Below are 19,305 nucleotides of genomic sequence, written 5' to 3' on the forward strand. Positions count from 1 at the left end.
TAGAATCTTATACACTTGAGAGGAGTTACATATGTAGTTGATATCCTTATTCTTTCATGTCCACCTTTCCTTGGTGGTTATGTGAAAGGATTTATCTTGAGTGTGGATCTTATATCTTTGCATCTTGTTGCACTCTTGTGTGGTGAAGATTATTTTCCTCATGCTTGTATTTACGAGGCTTTTGCCATCTTAATTGGTATCCCTCATCTTGATGAGGCTTTCATCTTCTATCTTCACCACGGGTTGTCACAAGCATATGTTCTTTATATGCTTATTAGTAAGCTTGTGAAACCATTTGTAGTTGTGTGTGGGAATGATAGGCCTTGCACCGTGTGCCTCATTCTTTCAAGACTTTATTGATGCTTAATGCTCATTCGTACTTTAGTCTTCTCAAGTGTTTTGCCTTGACTCACACACATCATTTTGGTTGAGCCCTTTCTTAAGTTGCCTCTTTTACTTGTTGCTCAACCATGTGTTTGTTGCAAGTACTAGGTTTTGTTTCCTTTCCTATATTCTCACTTACACTTGTTGTAAGTTTCTATTGATTTTGGGGGAGCTATGATCCTATTTTGTGCACTTTGTATCCAAATACAAAAATTCTTGATGTGCACAAATCATGGGGAGCTTCTCTAGTTTCTTTAGAACACTGCTCCGCTCTTATCATAATATCCTTTATTCATGTGGCTCGTAGGATCATTGGCCTAGTTGGTTCAATTGGTATCTTTTGATAGCTTGCTTCAATTGGTATCTTTTGATTGCTTGACTGCTTGTTTCTCTCTTTGATTATATCTTTGTGGCATATCTTCCTTTTGCAATCTTTGGGCCTCAATATAGTTTGTCTTCCTCCAAGTATTTACCGTTGGATATGTGTATTGCATAAATGCACAATTTATGGAGGAACACATTTTATATTGGCCTTCTAAGCTTTTAGCCAATTTTGGCAATCGATGCCAATGGGGGAGAAGTTTCAGAGAGTGTTGTGGAGAAGTTTAGAGAGTTGTCTCTTCTGGCTTTGGTTTGTTCCTAAGCATACACATCTCCTACGCATGTTGGTTGTTGCATTGCATGGTGATGCATAATGTTGGCTGTTGCATTGCATGGTGATGCATAATTCCTTATATAAACTCTCTTGAAAGTGATTGTCATCAATTAACAAAATGGGGGAGATTGAAAGGACATGCGGTGCCCCCATGCGTGGTTTTGGTAATTGATGACAATCTCTATGGACTAACGGTTGCCTTGAGTTATATTTGAAGGATTTGTCCATAGGATTGTCTTAAAGTCCATGTGTTGGTTTCAAGGAGTTTATGAGATGGCCAAAGTGCTTTTCAAGGAATTATCCAAAGATTGGTCATGTGTGAGTTGAGCTTATTGCAAGCATATCTTGAAGAAGAAGATTGTGTGATCATTCATGTTTACCTTCAAGACATCATCCAAATGAAGAGAGTTGGAAAGATTCAATGTTGATCAAGACTAAGTCAAGAGTGAATCAAGTTGATCAACTCACAAAGCATAGAAGAAGTACCGAGAGGGATCAAGTGATCCCATGGTATGGTAAGCATTGTCCATTACGCTTTGTGTACTAACCCATGGTCTACGTGAGAGTTCTTTGTGGGGTTAGGTATGTTTCCATGGTCTTGCGTCAAGAGGAAGATCTCATACAACCCATGGAGGATGACATCAAGTGGTGATCGTCATCAAGTTTGCAGTGTGCAAGTTCAAGTGAAGCAACGCGAAGACTGGCTCACCCACAATGGAGTATGGGGGAGCAATCAAGCTTGAAGCTTGCCGTCCATTGTGGTGTCAATGGAATTGTGAATATGTGCCAAAGAGTGGCTCACCCATAGTGGAGTATGGGGGAGCAATCAACTAGTCTTCATCGAGCCAACACAATCAAGAAAGGTGGTCCAACTTGAGGAAGTCAAGATCGTCATCATCTAGCTCAAGTGGACTATGTGCAAGGCAAAGGTTTGCCCTTGATAGGTTTTCTATTTTACCGGTCTCATAGTGGTAGTTGGGAGACCGGGTTGTAGGATCGATTGCCGTACTATCAAGGGGGGCTCTCTAGGGAGTAGCTTGATCGTATCATTTGTCGAGAGCTCAAACCATTCCATCCTTGCATCATCTTTCTTTGTTCTTGTTTGGTTCCATTGGTGAGTCTTAGAGCTTATGGTCATCTTGATGACAAGCTTGAGTTCATCAAAAACGGAGTTCGCGTGCATCTTCTATGATGTTTTCGGTGTTGAAGGTTTTGCCGGTCTTATCCGAGGAAGGGTTCTCACCATTTTATTATGGTCCTTTTCTCATTTGCTTCTTATTGATATTTCTCCCAAGATTGTGTTAGCCTTTATCGTTAGCTTTCCAACAAACTTGGTTTCGTTGAATTCGGAGCTCATATGCGAAAGTTGTGGTTGTTCTGATATTGCATGTTTTACACAGAGAGGTTGTACCGCCCCATGGAGAGGTTGTACCGCTTGACCGGTACAACCGGTGTTTGGTCCGGAGGTTGTATCGGTCATGTACCGCTCTACCACCGGACTGGTCTCTGTTATGGTGCGGTTGTTGGGCGGTTGTGGGCCGGTTGTACCGCTTATTGCCTGTTACCGGTTGTACCGGTGCTCATAGAGGTTGTACCGCTCCTATGTTGTTCTGTACATAACGGGCAGATTCATGGGGACCTATTTAAGGGGGTCTTCTTCCCCAATGGTTCCCTATCTCTCGAGCTCGTTTTTGCCCCCATTGTTGACCTTCTTTGAGCTTGCTAACTCTCAATCCCTCCATGGATTCTTGCTAGTTTTTGAGGGAAAGAGAGAGGAGATCTAGATCCACATTTCCACAAATCACTTTATCCTCTATGTGAGGGGAACCCCTTGGATCTAGATCTTGGAGTTCTTGGTGTTCTCCTTCTTGTTCTTCCTCTCATTTTCCTCCCTAGCATTAGTTGCTCCGGTGCGATTTGAGAGAGAAGGACTTGGGCACTCCGTGTGCCCTTGCCATTGCATTTGGTGCATCGGTTTGAGTTCTCCACGATGATACGTGGAAGTGAAGTTTGAGAAGCTTATTACTCTTGGGTGTTTGGGCACCCTAGAACTTGTTCCTCTTGGGTGTCTTGGCGCCCTAGATGGTTGGTGTTGTTCGGAGCTCAATCATTGTGGTGTAAAGCTCCGGGCAAGCATCGGGGTCTCCAATTAGGTTGTGGAGATCGCCCCGAGCAATTTGACGGGTATCGGTGACCGCCCCAAGGGTTGCCAAAGTGTACGGGTTCGGTGACCGCCCCCAAGGGTTGCCATTTGTACGGGTTCGGTGACCGCCCTCAAGGGTCCCTTAGTGGAATCACGACATCTTGCATTGTGCGAGGGCGTGAGGAGATTATGGTGGCCCTAGTGGCTTCTTGGGGAGCATTGTGCCTCCACAGCGCTCCAAACGGAGATTAGCATCCGCAAGGGTGTGAACTTCGGGATACATCATCGTCTCCGCGTGCCTCGGTTATCTCTTACCCAAGCTCTTTACTTATGCACTTTACTTTGTGATAGCCATATTGTTTCTTGTCATATATCTTGCTATCACATAGTTGCTTATCTTGCTTAGCATAAGTTGTTGGTGCACATAGGTGAGCCTAGTTGTTTTAGGTTTTGTGCTTGACAAATTAACCGCTAGGTTTATTCCACATTTGTTCTAGCCTAAATCGTAATTATTTTAAAACGCCTATTCACCCCCCCTCTAGGCGACATCCACGATCTTTCAACCTTTCGCAACAAGTCGAGCTTTGTAGACAGTAACATTACCGTTAGCGTCAGTCTTCTTCTTAAAGATCCATTTATTCTCAATTGCTTGCCGATCATTGGGCAAGTCAACCAAAGTCCATACTTTGTTCTCATACATGGATCCCATCTCAGATTTCATGGCCTCAAGCCATTTTGCGGAATCTGGGCTCACCGTCGCTTTTTCATAGTTGGTAGGTTCATCATGATCTAATAGCATGACTTCCAGAACAGGATTACCGTACCACTCTGGTGCGGATCTTACTCTGGTTGATCTACGAGGTTTAGTAGTAACTTGATCTGAAGTTCCATGATCATCATCATTAACTTCCTCACTAATTGGTGTAGGCGTCATAGAAACCGGTTTCTGTGATGAACTACTTTCCAAAAGAGGAGCAGGTACAGTCACCTCATCAAGTTCCACTTTCCTCCCACTCACTTCTTTCAAGAGAAACTCCTTCTCTAGAAAGGATCAATTCTTAGCAACGAATGTCTTGCCTTCGGATCTGTGATAGAAGGTGTACCCAACAGTTTCCTTTGTGTATCCTATGAAGACACATTTCTCCGATTTGGGTTCGAGCTTATCAGGTTTAAGCTTTTTCACATAAGCATCGCAACCCTGAACTTTCAGAAACGACAACTTTGGTTTCTTGCCAAACCACAGTTCATAAGGCGCCGTCTCAACGGATTTCGATGGTGCCCTATTTAATGTGAATGCGGCCGTCTCTAAAGCATGAGCCCAAAATGATAGCGGTAAATCTGTAAGAGACATCATAGATCGCACCATATCTAGTAAAGTACGATTACGACGTTCGGACGCACCATTACGCTGTGGTGTTCCGGGTGGCGTGAGTTGCGAAACTATTCCGCATTGTTTCAAATGTAGACCAAACTCGTAACTCAAATATTCTCCTCCATGATCAGATCGTAGAAACTTTATTTTCTTGTTACGATGATTTTCAACTTCACTCTGAAATTCTTTGAACTTTTAAAATGTTTCAGACTTATGTTTCATTAAGTAGATATACCCATATCTGCTTAAATCATCTGTGAAGGTGAGAAAATAACGATATCCGCCACGAGCCTCCACATTCATCAGACCACATACATCTGTATGTATGATTTCCAACAAATCTGTTGCTCTCTCCATAGTTCCGGAGAACGGCGTTTTAGTCATCTTGCCCATGAGGCACGGTTCGCGAGTACCAAGTGATTCATAATCAAGTGGTTCCAAAAGTCCATCAATATGGAGTTTCTTCATGCGCTTTACACCGATATGACCTAAACGGCAGTGCCACAAATAAGTTGCACTATCATTATCAACTCTGCATCTTTTGGCTTCAACATTATGAATATGTGTATCACTACTATCGAGATTCATCAAAAACAGACCACTCTTTAAGGGTGCATGACCATAAAAGATATTACTCATATAAATAGAGCAACCATTATTCTCTGATTTAAATGAATAACTGTCTCGCATCAAACAAGATCCAGATATAATGTTCATGCTCAACGCTGGCACCAAACAACAATCATTTAGGTCTAATACTAATCCCGAAGGTAGATGTAGAGGTAGCGTGCCGACCGCGATCACATCGACTTTGGAACCATTTCCCACGCGCATCGTCATCTCGTCCTTTGCCAGTGTTTGCTTAATCCGTAGTCCCTGTTTCGAGTTGCAAATATTAGCAACAGAACCAGTATCAAATACCCAGGTGCTACTACGAGCTCTAGTAAGGTACACATCAATAACATGTATATCACATATACCTTTGTTCAATTTGCCATCCTTCTTATCCGCCAAATACTTGGGGCAGTTCCGCTTCCAGTGACCAATCTGCTTGCAGTAGAAGCACTCAGTCTCAGGCTTAGGTCCAGACTTGGGTTTCTTCTCCTGAGCAGCAACTTGCTTGCTGTTCTTCTTGAAGTTCCCCTTCTTCTTTCCTTTGCCCTTCTTGAAACTGGTGGTCTTACTGACCATCAACACTTGATGCTCCTTCTTGATTTCTACCTCCGCTGCCTTTAGCATTGCGGAGAGCTCGGGAATTGTCTTATCCATCCCTTGCATATTATAGTTCATCACGAAACTCTTGTAGCTTGGTGGCAGTGATTGAAGAACTCTGTCAATGACACTATCAACCGGAAGATTAACTCCCAGCTGAGTCAAGTGATTATGATACCCAGACATTCTGAGTATATGTTCACTGATAGAACTATTCTCCTCCATCTTGCAACTGTAGAACTTTATTGGAGACTTCATATCTCTCAATCCGGGAATTTGCTTGAAATATTAACTTAAACTCCTGGAACATCTCATATGCTCCATGACGTTCAAAACGTCGTTGAAGTCCCGGTTCTAAGCCGTAAAGCATGGCACATTGAACTATCGAGTAGTCATCAGCTTTGCTCTGCCAGACGTTCTTAACGTCGTCAGTTGCATCAGCAGCAGGCCTGGCACTCAGCGGTGCTTCCAGTACGTAATTCTTCTAGGCAGCAATGAGGATAATCCTCAAGTTACGGACCCAGTCCGTGTAATTGCTACCATCATCTTTCAACTTTGCTTTCTCAAGGAACGCATTAAAATTCAACGGAACAACAGCACGGGCCATCTATCTACAATCAAAAATAGACAAGCAAGATACTATCAGGTACTAAGTTCATGATAAATTTAAGTTCAATTAATCATATTACTTAAGTACTCCCACTTAGAAAGACATCCCTCTAATCTTCTAAGTGATCACGTGATCCAAATCAACTAAACCATAACCGATCATCACGTAAAATGGAGTAGTTTTCAATGGTGAACATCACTATGTTGATCATATCTACTATATGATTCACGCTCGACCTTTCGGTCTCAGTGTTCCGAGGCCATATCTGCATATGCTAGGCTCGTCAAGTTTAACCTGAGTATTCTGCGTGTGCAAAACTGGCTTGCACCAATTGTAGATGGACGTAGAGCTTATCACACCCGATCATCATGTGGTGTCTGGGCACGACGAACTTTGGCAACGGTGCATACTCAGGGAGAACACTTTTTATCTTGAAATTTAGTGAGAGATCATCTTATAATGCTACCGTCAATCAAAGCAAGATAAGATGCATAAAAGATAAACATCACATGCAATCAATATAAGTGATATGATATGGCCATCATCATCTTGTGCTTGTGATCTCCATCTCTGAAGCACCGTCATGATCACCATCGTCACCGACGCGACACCTTGATCTCCATCGTAGCATCGTTGTCATCTCGCCAAACTTATGCTTCCACGACTATCGCTACCATTTAGTGATAAAGTAAAGCATTACAGGGCGATTGCATTGCATACAATAAAGTGACAACCATATGGCTCCTGCCAGTTGCTGATAACTCTGTTACAAAACATGATCATCTCATACAATAAAATTTAGCATCATGTCTTGACCATATCACATCACAACATGCCCTGCAAAAACAAGTTAGACGTCCTCTACTTTGTTGTTGCAAGTTTTACGTGGCTGCTATGGGCTTTAGCAAGAACCGTTCTTACCTACGCATCAAAACCACAACGATAGTTTGTCAAGTTGGTGCTGTTTTAACCTTCGAAAGGACCGGGCGTAGCCACACTTGGTTCAACTAAAGTTGGAGAAACTGACACCCGCCAGCCACCTTTGTGCAAAGCACGTCGGTAGAACCAGTCTCGTGTAAGCGTACGCGTAATGTCGGTCCGGACCGCTTCATCCAACAATACCGCCGAACCAAAGTATGACATGCTGGTAAGCAGTATGACTTATATCGCCCACAACTCACTTGTGTTCTACTCGTGCATAAGACATCTACGCATAAAACCTGGCTCAGATGCCACTGTTGGGGAACGTAGTAATTTCAAAAAAATTCCTACGCACACGCAAGATCATGGTGATGCACAGCAACGAGAGGGGAGAGTGTTCTCCACGTACCCTCGTAGACCAAAAGCGGAAGCGTTAGCACAACGCGGTTGATGTAGTCGTACGTCTTCACGATCCGACCGATCAAGTACCGAACGTACGGCACCTCCGATTTCAGCACACGTTCAGTCCGATGACGTCCCTCGAACTCCGATCCAGCCGAGTGTTGAGGGAAAGTTTTGTCAGCACGACAGCGTGGTGACGATGTTGATGTTCTACCGACGCAGGGCTTCGCCTAAGCACCGCTATAGTATTATCGAGGTGGACTATGGTGGAGGGGGCACTGCACACGGCTAAAAGATCAACTTGATCAATTGTTGTGTCTATGGGGTGCCCCCTGCCTCTGTATATAAAGGAGAAAGGGGGGTGCGGCCGGCCAGGGAGAGGGCGCGCCAGGAGGAGTCCTACTCCCACCGGGAGTAGGACTCCCCCCCTTTTCCTAGTTGGAATAGGATTCGGGAGGGGGAAAGAGGAGGGAGAGAAGGAAAGGGGGGCGCCGCCCCCCTCTCCTTGTCCTATTCGGACTAGGGGGAGGGGCGCGCGGCCCAGCCCTGGCCGCCTCTCCTCTTCTCCGTAAAGGCCCACTAAGGCCCATTTACCTCCCGGGGGGTTCCGGTAACCTCCCGGTACTCCGGTAAAATCTCGATTTCACGCGGAACACTTCCGATATCCAAACATAGGCTTCCAATATATCAATCTTCATGTCTCGACCATTTCGAGACTCCTCGTCATGTCCGTGATCACATCTGGGACTCCGAACTACCTTCAGTACATCAAAACATATAAACTCATAATATAAATGTCATCGTAACGTTAAGCGTGCGGACCCTACGGGTTCGAGAACCATGTAGACATGACCGAGACACGTCTCCGGTCAATAACCAATAGCGGAACCTGGATGCTCATATTGGCTCCTACATATTCTACGAAGATCTTTATCGGTCAAACCGCATAACAACATACGTTGTTCCCTTTATCATCGGTATGTTACTTGCCCGAGATTCGATCGTCGGTATCTCAATACCTAGTTCAATCTCGTTACCGGCGAGTCTCTTTACTCGTTCTGTAATACATCATCCCGCAACTAACTCATTAGTTGCAATGCTTGCAAGGCTTAAGTGATGTGCATTACCGAGAGGGCCCAGAGATACCTCTCCGACAATCAGAGTGAGAAATCCTAATCTCGAAATACGCCAACCCAACAAATACCTTTGGAGACACCTGTAGAGCACCTTTATAATCACCCCAGTTATGTTTTGACGTTTGGTAGCACACAAAGTGTTCCTCCGGTAAACGGGGGTTGCATAATCGCATAGTCATAGGAACATGTATAAGTCATGAAGAAAGCAATAGCAACATACTAAACGATCGGGTGCTAAGCTAACGGAATGGGTCATGTCAATCACATCATTCTCCTAATGATGTGACCCTGTTAATCAAATGACAACTCATGTATATGGTTAGGAAACATAACCATCTTTGATCAACGAGCTAGTCAAGTAGAGGCATACTAGTGACAATCTGTTTGTCTATGTATTCACACATGTATTATGTTTCCGGTTAATACAATTCTAGCATGAATAATAAACATTTATCATGATATAAGGAAATAACTAATAACTTTATTATTGCCTCTAGGGCATATTTCCTTCACTTCGTCTTTGTGGTCTTTGATTAACTCTAACACTAGCTCATTTACTTGTGTTATTACATTGGTCCCTTGACCTTGCAAACTTCATATATGTTGTTTATCTCACCTTAGTAAAATTTGTAGTTGAAATATTCACCCCTCTAGGTCCGTTTCGATCCTTTCAGGCGGGGGCGCGTGCTTGATCTGTTCTGATGGTCATAATAGCATCATAGGCAGGAATCAATGACCTAGCATGTGATCGCCCGCATGTGGGGAAAACCTACACACAAGATGAGGCTGCCGGTAACAAGCTGACAACCAAACCTGCCAGCGCTCCAGAGCACATGCCCGACGATGACGCTCACCCACTGCCTTCTCAACACCGTTGACGCCATCGCTCAAATGTGGTTGCCAACATGAAATCAAAACCTAACCTTACCTAAGTGACAGACATGCAACCCCCCCCCCCCCACACACACACCACATGAGCATCATACATAGGCGAGGATAACCACCAACCTTATCGGTGGAACGACATGAGGATCTAGAGAGAGAAGGACGACAATAATGTTGGCCAACCTTTAAACAAGCAAAACATCGACCAACATTTGCATTTTTACACCCTCCATTCTTTTATGTAAGGTGTATTATTCTTGGCACGATGACCAAGGTACATAATTATAGACAATTTAGGATGAAATTACCCTTTCCAATTCATTTATTACCGGCAAGTAAATCATTTCAGCTAGGAAAGAAACAAATACATGCAATCGGGAGAGATATAGTTTCCTTTTTTCTCTACAAGGAGAGATACATGCAATCAGGTGAGAGATACTTTCCTTTTTTGGAGGGTCAATAACGGAATTACGAGGAATTAGAACAAATGCACCTTATATTGTGAAATTTTATCAAAAAACAAATGCACCTAATATAAAGGAATGGAGGGAGTAATAGGGAAAGCTTGAGCACACCGAAAATCTAAATTAGACCGTTCCCTCCGATTCCGTCTTGGTCCTTCGGCTCCAGTTCTGATCGATGAAGGTTAGTCAGCTTTGTCCTCGTCGGAGAGCGTCGGAGAGTTGTGTTTCCCGACTCCGTCTGACCAGACCTACATTGTTATACAAGCCCTATATTACATTTTCTTCTCCTGGCCAACGATTTGCTACGCTGATTGTGGTCACCAGCATCTTCAGGTCTACATTGATGATTCCTCAACCATTGCTTCCACAAGCTTCTATGTTTAAACAAGTTTTCTCCCTTGAGACAGAGACCCAGAAACAACAACGAACTTTGCTCACGGTGCGCCACCAATGGATGCAAGAGGAAGAAGGCTTCGGTACCCCAAAGATTTGAATGTGCTTTTCAATTTCTATAAGGACGTTCTTATAAATACGTGCTACCTAATATGACATCACGGGTCGTACGAGCACAATTCTCCTCTCTCCTAATCATGAAGACACAATGATACGTTTTGTACCACTCTACCACGAATATGCCCCTCTGCGATGCGGTGCCCAGGAAACGCACCGGGGGCATCTTGGTCAAATCCACTAGCTTCTTCTCCTCACTCCCCCTTCCCTCCGGCGGCTCCTCCCCTGCTCTGGCTCTGCTCCGCTTTATATAAGAAGAGCGGCCTCCTCCTCCACAAGCACACACACCAAAACAAAACTCCAGCAGCTCACACAGAGGCACAGACACAGAGAGAGAACTGCCTCGAGGTCCCGGCTTGGATCCGGAGCCTCCCCTCTTGGCGGCGCCGGAAGGTACGCAAAATCCCCTCCCCGTTCTTTGATTCCGTTCAGCCTCAATGCGAGCCGTCGATGTAGGCATCCTTGTTGGCTAGTTTGTGCGTCTTCTTCAGTTTTGCCAAGGGCGAATCACTGGAGAAGCAATTCTTTCCCGTCCATCAGAGTTTGGGCATATATGAGCCAAATTTACGGCCTTTTAATTGTCGGCGAGGCTGCGTTCAGCCGAGTACGGCGGTGCATTCCTGCGGTTGGATGGATCTGGGTATTTGCAAGTTGTTATGCTCTTAGTTTTAGGATTGGAGGAATGGCCCGGTTCTCTGCAAAATCAAACATGTTTGGCCACTTTTCTTCATGAATTTGTTGACGGTGTTATGTTTCTACGATGTACCACCGAGTTGCTCCTCAACCCTGACTTTTCTGCATACCTCTGTTTACATTCTCAACTGGATGCACAAGTATGCAGCCTTGTTGATTCTAAAGTAAAATTAATAAGAATTACAGATACGTTTTCTGCTGTTTCTAGTTTGCCGTCTGCACAGAACAAATGTTTTTTCCTTCATATAAACCACCGACCACCATGTGCCTGATCCCGTCAGATTTGTTTCCTCTAAAGATTATGCAATAATCAAATTTGTTTCACCATTCTTCTGTATGCTCCAGTTGTTAAGCCAACCAATAAATGTTTTGTTATTTCTTCAGTAATCCATACAAGGGTATATTTTGAATTTCCAATTGCAGAATCTGAAGATTTCTTTTCTTATTTGCAGAGAACTCCAACACAGAACAAGCACTCAAAGCCTCGGGGAATGCTGAAAGATGTGCTTGCTTAGAAGAAATTTCACCTGCGCAATAAAGGAGATTGCCTCTTCTCCACAGGAGCTGAGTTGGTCGACTCTTTATGTGAGCAACCATCTTGTTTGCATCAGCTCTGCACCATCTAGACTCCGTCGAGAGAAAGACATGAGAGTGTTGTTCATCGTAGTGGATCAAGACTACCTTGGAGAGGATGGTTGAAGTGCTGCAGTCCATTTGAATTATAGCCGCAATATAGGCTGTGGTTTTATGCAACTTGAAGTCATGGCAAACAGAGGGAAGATTCTAATGGAGCGGTACGAGCTGGGAAGATTGTTGGGGAAAGGAACATTTGGCAAGGTACACTATGCAAGGAGCCTAGAGTCGAACCGAAGCGTCGCCATAAAGATGCTGGACAAGGAGAAGGTGCTCAAGGTTGGGCTCTCGGAGCAAATCAGGCGTGAGGTCACAACCATGCGGTTGGTGGCACACAAGAACATTGTTCAGCTTCATGAGGTCATGGCGACACGAAACAAAATATACTTTGTCATGGAGTATGTGAAAGGCGGTGAGCTCTTTGACAAGGTTGCAAAGAGTGGCAAGCTCACAGAGGGTGCTGCACATAAGTATTTCCAGCAGCTCATCAGTGCAGTGGATTACTGCCACAGCCAAGGCGTGTATCACCGGGATCTCAAGCTGGAGAACCTGCTCCTGGATGAGAATGAGAACCTTAAGGTCTCGGATTTTGGATTGAGCGCACTTTCAGAGTCAAAGAGGCAAGATGGCTTGCTGCACACCACCTGCGGAACACCCGCATATGTAGCTCCGGAGGTCATCAGCAAGACAGGTTATGATGGTGCGAAATCAGATATCTGGTCTTGTGGTGTTATCCTTTTTGTTCTTGTTGCTGGTTATCTCCCTTTCCATGGTTCCAACTTGATGGACATGTACCGGAAGATTGAGCAAGGAGATTTCAGGTGCCCCAGCTGGTTCTCACACAAACTCCAGAAGCTCTTGTTCAAGATTCTGGACCCCAATCCAAGCACCAGGGCATCTATCCAGAAGATAAAAGAGTCTACCTGGTTCCGGAAAGGTCCAAGGGGAACCCTTGCAGTGAAGGAGAGAACTCCCAGTGAGAACGTCACCACAAATGCTCCTCCTACAGCTGGTGTGAGGCCAAGGAAGAACACTCATGAAGATGTGAAGCCCCTGATGGTGACAAACTTAAATGCCTTTGAGATCATCTCCTTCTCCACGGGGTTTGACCTGTCCGGCCTATTCATCCAAGAGGACTGCAGAAAGGAGACAAGGTTCACTTCAGACAAGCCTGCTTCAACCATCATCTCGAAGCTGGAATATGTTGCGAAAGCGCTGAATCTCAGGGTAAGGAAGAAGGACAATGGCGTGGTGAAGATGCAAGCGAGGAAGGAAGGAAGGAATGGTGCTGTTCAGTTAGACATGGAGATCTTCGAGATCACACCTTCCCACCACCTCATTGAGATGAAACAAACAAGTGGTGATCCACTGGAGTACCGGGAGCTATTGGAGGACATCCGGCCAGCGCTGAAGGACATAGTCTGGGCCTGGCACGGAGATGACCACCACCAGCAGCTAGAGTAGGTTTTGGAATCTTGAGTATTTAGTTTTGGTTCTGCGAATTCGTCCAGTTTTCAGCTGGAACGATCCTATTTTACATGCGTGTGTTCTTTGTACAAAATATATTTTTTCCTACATGAGGTGAGGCATTCTGTTCGAGGCATTGTTGAGAAGTTGAAATGCATAATAAAGGTTGTTCCTGTTTAGTTGCTGTCAACTTGTCACTGTCCTGTCATAATGCTCATTTTGGGTGAAATTAAATGCTATGCCAAGCATTTACAGTAGAAAGCTCCCACTACACCTCCATAAACACATTTCTCAAAACATACGACGTATTAGCCAGCACTTGAACATTTTGTGATTTGCCATCTCTGGAAGAAACCTACAACTGTTCAGTTTTTTTCATGATGTGAGTTGTAATTTGGGTAAGATAATCTTCAGAAAGTCCTCTGGAGAGATGGCTCTCCCATCATCTAGTTTAATGTTTATTACTTATCGGGAGCTGAATATGTCCCATGGAAATTTCTTTCCAGATTTTGGAAGAATTTTCATATTAACAGAGGTTGCTCAGCGGTCATACTCAATAACCAATGCACAGACTAAGGAAGTAGAAAATCAACAAGTGGTGCCTATTCAGTCTGATCCGAAAAGTAGAAAATCAACAAGTGGTGCCAACAATTTGCAGAGAGCTGCAGCTTCACCGAGAAAGCGAAATAATAGAATTTTACTAAAGAGGGGTATCCTCTTATTAAACAACAGAAAGTGAAGTTATCGGTAAAGAAAATAAATACCGAGCGTATAAATTCACTTGCTGGCAGGTTCGATCTAGAAAATATCTGAACTCCACTGTGAGTAAATTAAAGAAATTGTCACTATCACAGGGGATAGGTCCAACATCCAAGTGTTTCTTTTCACTTTCCTAATCAACCATCCAAAAAATTCAACAGTAAAATTACTGATTTGATTGAGCTAACCAATCATAGATTTCTCAAAGTCGTTGAAGGATAAACTCTTTATGTCCTAGGTATCCAACATATATGCTTCTGTCCTTGATGCCTGATGCCCTGATCCATGATTGATGCCTGCTGCGATGCATTGCCGCAGATCCGAAAGAAAATCTTGCTACGGATTGAAATTGTAATCTGACGACATGGATATTTACTTTATGAAAATCTTGCTATTACAACTTGCTAATTTGAAGATTTACATATTTGTATCGGTTTTGTTAGTTGGAACTTTGTAGGATATTTGGTAAATCGATGGCAGGTTAATTTGCAATAATTGAACTTTATCTCTGTATGAGTATATTTGTACCTACCAAATACAATGCTTAGACTGATTTCATTTTTATGAGCAGATAAACAAGAAAAACAGAATAGTTCATTTTCTACGGACACGATGTACGCGAATGCGGATAAATAGTTTGCATGGCTGACATGCTATAACTTTATTTTTGCTTTAGTTGATTATTTATTTATTTTTTTGCTATGCACCTGAAGATGTATAATCTGGTGTGATGCTTGATTGAAGATTAGTCAGCAACGTGATGATAGTGAGATATCTTATGATGACGACAGGTTGGTTTGGAACATCTCTACCGGTAAGGATTTTTCAGTACATTCATTATCTTGGAAGATACTGAGAAATCTCATGATGGTGTAAGGTTTCGGCGAAGTTCTAGATGGAAGTTTAGGTGTTATCATCTCACGAAAGATATAGGCCTCCTTTGATTTGGAGGAATTTCATAGGAATTTTAGAGGATAGGAATTTTATAGGATTTTTTCCTTTAGAGCCCTTTGGTTCATAGGAATAGATTCCTATTCCTACATAGGATTGGTTCCTATCCTCCACATTTTACAGAAAAATAAAAATGAGCCTAGACTCAATGAAAAAATTCCTTTGGTGTCAACCAAATGACATCTCGTTTCCTATTCCTACTCATAGGATTTGAGATACATGCCATCTCATTTCCTACAAAATTCCTATTCCTATGATAATTCTATCCTATGAACCAAAAGAGTAATCTTTTAAGAAAGAAGTGTTCTCTTTGTCGCAACCCCGAGAGCATTAAGCATCAATGTTTTAGATGCCCAGTTGATGCTGATTAACTGTGCTTGACGCCACATTGGTTCCCCTGTCCCTGAAACATATGCTTGATCAAATTTGTAGGGAACAGGTGAATTGGAAACAAGGCGCTGCTACTCGTGAGTCCTGAGCTATCAAGGCCTGTCTCTGAAGGAAGAATGAAGTTCAGAGACAGGGAAGGATAGGGCACAGAGGATGTATACTGTTTTCTGTACATTCTTCAGCAGGTGTAATCCAACATGTCAGAGATAAGACTTCAAAGTAATATCAAAGCTCAGCTCATAAGCGTTGGAACAAGTAGCATTACAGGTACACAGCATGCAACATGGTGGTACAAAATAGTACGGAGTAAGTTTTTTTTAGAATTATAGAAAATAGTAACTGGTAGGGAACAAACTGCAAATACACCGTAAAGATAATTAATATATTTATTACTATGGAAAGACTATCCTTTTATTAAACCGCTGAAAGCAGAGTTCTCGATTAACCCGAGCACTTGCAGACAAGTTTGATCCAGAGTATCTAAACTCCACTTGTCAGAGTTTTTTTTAAAGAAATCGTCCCTATCACTGCAGAGGATAGATCCAACACCCTTACACCCAACCCTTCACTTTCCTAACAAGCCGTCCAAACAATTTGAGAGGTTAAATAACAATAATTTGGTTCAGCAAACAAATCACAGCTATGCCAAGTTGTTAGTAAAAGATACCACTATATAAACTCTTGATGTCCCAGGTTTCCAACATAGATGCTTTGTCCTTAATACCTGCCTGATGCCTTCAACCATATGATAGATAGATGCCTGATGCGACGAATCGCCGCAAACCAAAAGAAATTAAATGAATTAATTTTGTCATCTGACGACAGGTAGATGTGTACCTTTATGGCTACGCTCGCCTTTTCTGGAAACATGATAACCACGCAAGTGGTTAGTTGGTGCATAGACGGTTTTCCGCTGTCGGTCCTTTTAGATTTACCTATTTTCCCCTTCTTTTACTAGTAAGCATGCACGTGCAACGCACGTCTCTACAGTGGCATCTCGGGCGACTACTCCAGCGATACTGGTTGAGTGTGCAAGGTTTGTTTGAGCAATAGATGTTGGGGGCGGCGGCCCTGAGAGCTCGTGTCTTGTGGGTTGAAACTATTGCAGGCATATGAAATGCTTGCTTGCAGCTTCAATGACATGTACCTCATGTCTTGTGGGCTATTGCAGGCAATGTGGAATGCTTGTTTGCATGTTAAATGCTTGCTTGCAGCTTCAATGACATGGACCTCATGTCTTGTGGGTTGAAACTATTGCAGGCATGTAGAATGCTTGTCTCTTCTCAACCGCGAAAGAGTGCCTCATGACTTCCTTTCTTGCAGTGATGAAAGAGCGGATTGTTCAGCAGAGCGAGTCCCCTAGCTAGTGTGTGTTTGGTTGTTCAGCAGAGCAAGTCCCCTAAAAAACCTAGTGTGTGTCTGGTTGACTTTTTTTGTCCCCTAAAAAAACTATTTGTGTCAATGGAACTAATCATCAAGAAATGACATGAAAAGAAATTGAATGTTCATCCCAAACAATTAATAACCTCGAATGCAATGCACAATGCACGGTTCAACTAAAACAAGGCCAAAAGATAATTATTATTAGCTCATTAAAAGTGGACATCAAGGAAACATTCTTTTGATCTCATGTCTTTGAATGACAATTAACCAGATCATCCAATGACCATATAATTTTCATATTTGTCTATTTTTTGGGCAGATCACATTATATCAAAATATAAAAATATATCAAAACTTCAGGCAAAATTATCTTGAACAACTATCCAACTGCACCACTCTGCACATCAGAAAAAGAAAACACCACATACTCACTGCATTCCTAAATGTAGAGTAGTATTAAGGAGTAAGCTTATCCGGACAGCAAGTAGTTGTGCCCACTGTATAAGGATAATCATAATGCACACACCACAACAGGGATTTATTTCTTTGAAATCTGCATACAAAGTTACAGAACAAGCTCTTGAATGGTTGTGACTAAATTTCTCAAAAGATGTCAACAAAAGTAAGATAATATATATTACAGTATAAGACTATTATACATGCTAACTATGCACTGTTGTTAAATAAACAGTATACTTGTGACTATTCTATATCATCAACATGCTTCTACCCGACTCTCCGTTGATCGCCTAGCTACATGGATGCATTCACAAAGATATAAGCCCTCTCCTTAGCTTTTAGCATACCTCTATTCACAAAGATTATGTGCTACATATAAGTATCGTGACGCTAATGGTCGAACATGCAAATTAAACTTACACGTGGAAAATATGCAACCCACAATTGCGATATCTTAACATATCACATTACAAACATATAAACAACGGTCTAAGAAATACGTGTAACTACACTAACATTTGGGATATTTGAGATACTTGTCATGAATAGTTTCTCCCATCAACATATCATTGCAACTTAGCGCAATTCATTTTCTTTTCTCCGGAAAAAGGTCAATCTTATTTCTTCTGGCCTGTCTGCTCTATGGATCTTGGTGTTGTAGGCAGATGGACACATCTCAGTTCAGAGCATGTTTGTAAGCAAAAAATTATACCTAATGATATAATTTACATAAACCTAATGCTCAGGCATATTATCAATTGATGGCGAATGTGCATTACAAGTTGAAGTTTCTTGTTCCAACGGATCCCAGTTATTGGTTTTTGTCATCCAACAGTTTAATGTCATATCAACCAAGGTTTGTGCTCTACTTATGGAGGTAGCCAGTAGAAACTATTTGTGCATACAAGTGTTTTCCAAGCTATAACATTTTAATTTATGTTCCATTTTCATCCATCTACACATTTTAATTTCTGTGTGCAGAAAGAAATACCTTGATCACAATGCTCGGCGTAGAAAAAGTCATCATCATGTAGGTTGACATTGACATACTGTTCATCCAAATACTTCAGGCGCTGGACAAGCATATTGAACCAAGATCTTCACTTGATACCGGAGCAGCAAGCATATCTAAGAGAACAGCACAGCATAATATAAGTCATTAAAATATGGCCAAAAGGTAACTCATGTGAGTCTAACCTCTTTAGCTAACAAAAGCTATTGTTCTACAGGGAAGAAAATAAGTCTACATATATGTGAGTCTCACCTCTTTACCTAAGATTTCATTGTTTTTTATCATGTTATGCCATATATCTTACAACCCCTTTGTTCTCTGCAACAAAGTATCATAAACATTGTTATAACAAAAAGGATGAAGTATTCCTTCTTTACTAACTGATTTTTTTTCCAACGGAGATTTACACTAAAATAATTGTACATCGTAAGACCTTCTTCACCACTGAATTTTACTTAACTCGACATATCTGAATTTTAAACGGAAAAATTTCAAAAGCAGGGATCTCTGCCAATGGGGACACGCATACTCCCCTGCACCTTACATCACATATTCCATGGCTGAAAATATTTGCAAGCACCGTCAGCACAGGGATTTCCATGCCTGAAGAAGCAATCATTAGTCAATAGGCGTGGGATTGAAAGCATGGCCTGAGTAAATGGTAGTCTTGTTTGACTACTATTTGTGAAGCACAATTTCAAAGGAAAAGGATAGGAAGATTAAGCAATCATTATTCAATGGGCATCTAACTGAAAGTACAGTTTGAGGGCACTAAAGCAGAACCAGATCATGCAGACATTAATTGGCTATTAGAGATTGGGAATGAACTTGCAAAAAGAAAGCATACAGGTGAATAAGAAATTG

At 42.5% G+C, this 19,305-nt stretch overlaps 1 protein-coding gene and 1 long non-coding RNA gene across 2 annotated transcripts; one reads left to right on the plus strand and one right to left on the minus strand.

The window, feature by feature from the left end:
• Positions 1 to 10,909: 10,909 nt before the first annotated feature.
• Positions 10,910 to 13,677, plus strand: LOC123086467 (CBL-interacting protein kinase 15). Its single transcript, XM_044508233.1, has 2 exons — positions 10,910 to 11,087; positions 11,840 to 13,677. Exon 2 carries the CDS (start codon positions 12,135 to 12,137, stop codon positions 13,482 to 13,484), a length of 1,350 nt encoding a protein of 449 aa, XP_044364168.1. The 5' UTR covers positions 10,910 to 11,087; positions 11,840 to 12,134; the 3' UTR covers positions 13,485 to 13,677.
• A 3,485-nt stretch (positions 13,678 to 17,162) lies between these two features.
• On the minus strand, positions 17,163 to 18,687 carry LOC123086468 (uncharacterized). Its single transcript, XR_006440898.1, has 2 exons — positions 18,421 to 18,687; positions 17,163 to 17,523 (listed from the first exon to the last, which is right to left on the minus strand). It is a non-coding gene; the product is annotated as an uncharacterized lncRNA (long non-coding RNA).
• Positions 18,688 to 19,305: the final 618 nt, after the last annotated feature.

The sequence above is a fragment of the Triticum aestivum genome, chromosome 4A (genome assembly GCF_018294505.1).
Source record: "Triticum aestivum cultivar Chinese Spring chromosome 4A, IWGSC CS RefSeq v2.1, whole genome shotgun sequence".
Taxonomy (NCBI): domain Eukaryota; kingdom Viridiplantae; phylum Streptophyta; class Magnoliopsida; order Poales; family Poaceae; genus Triticum; species Triticum aestivum.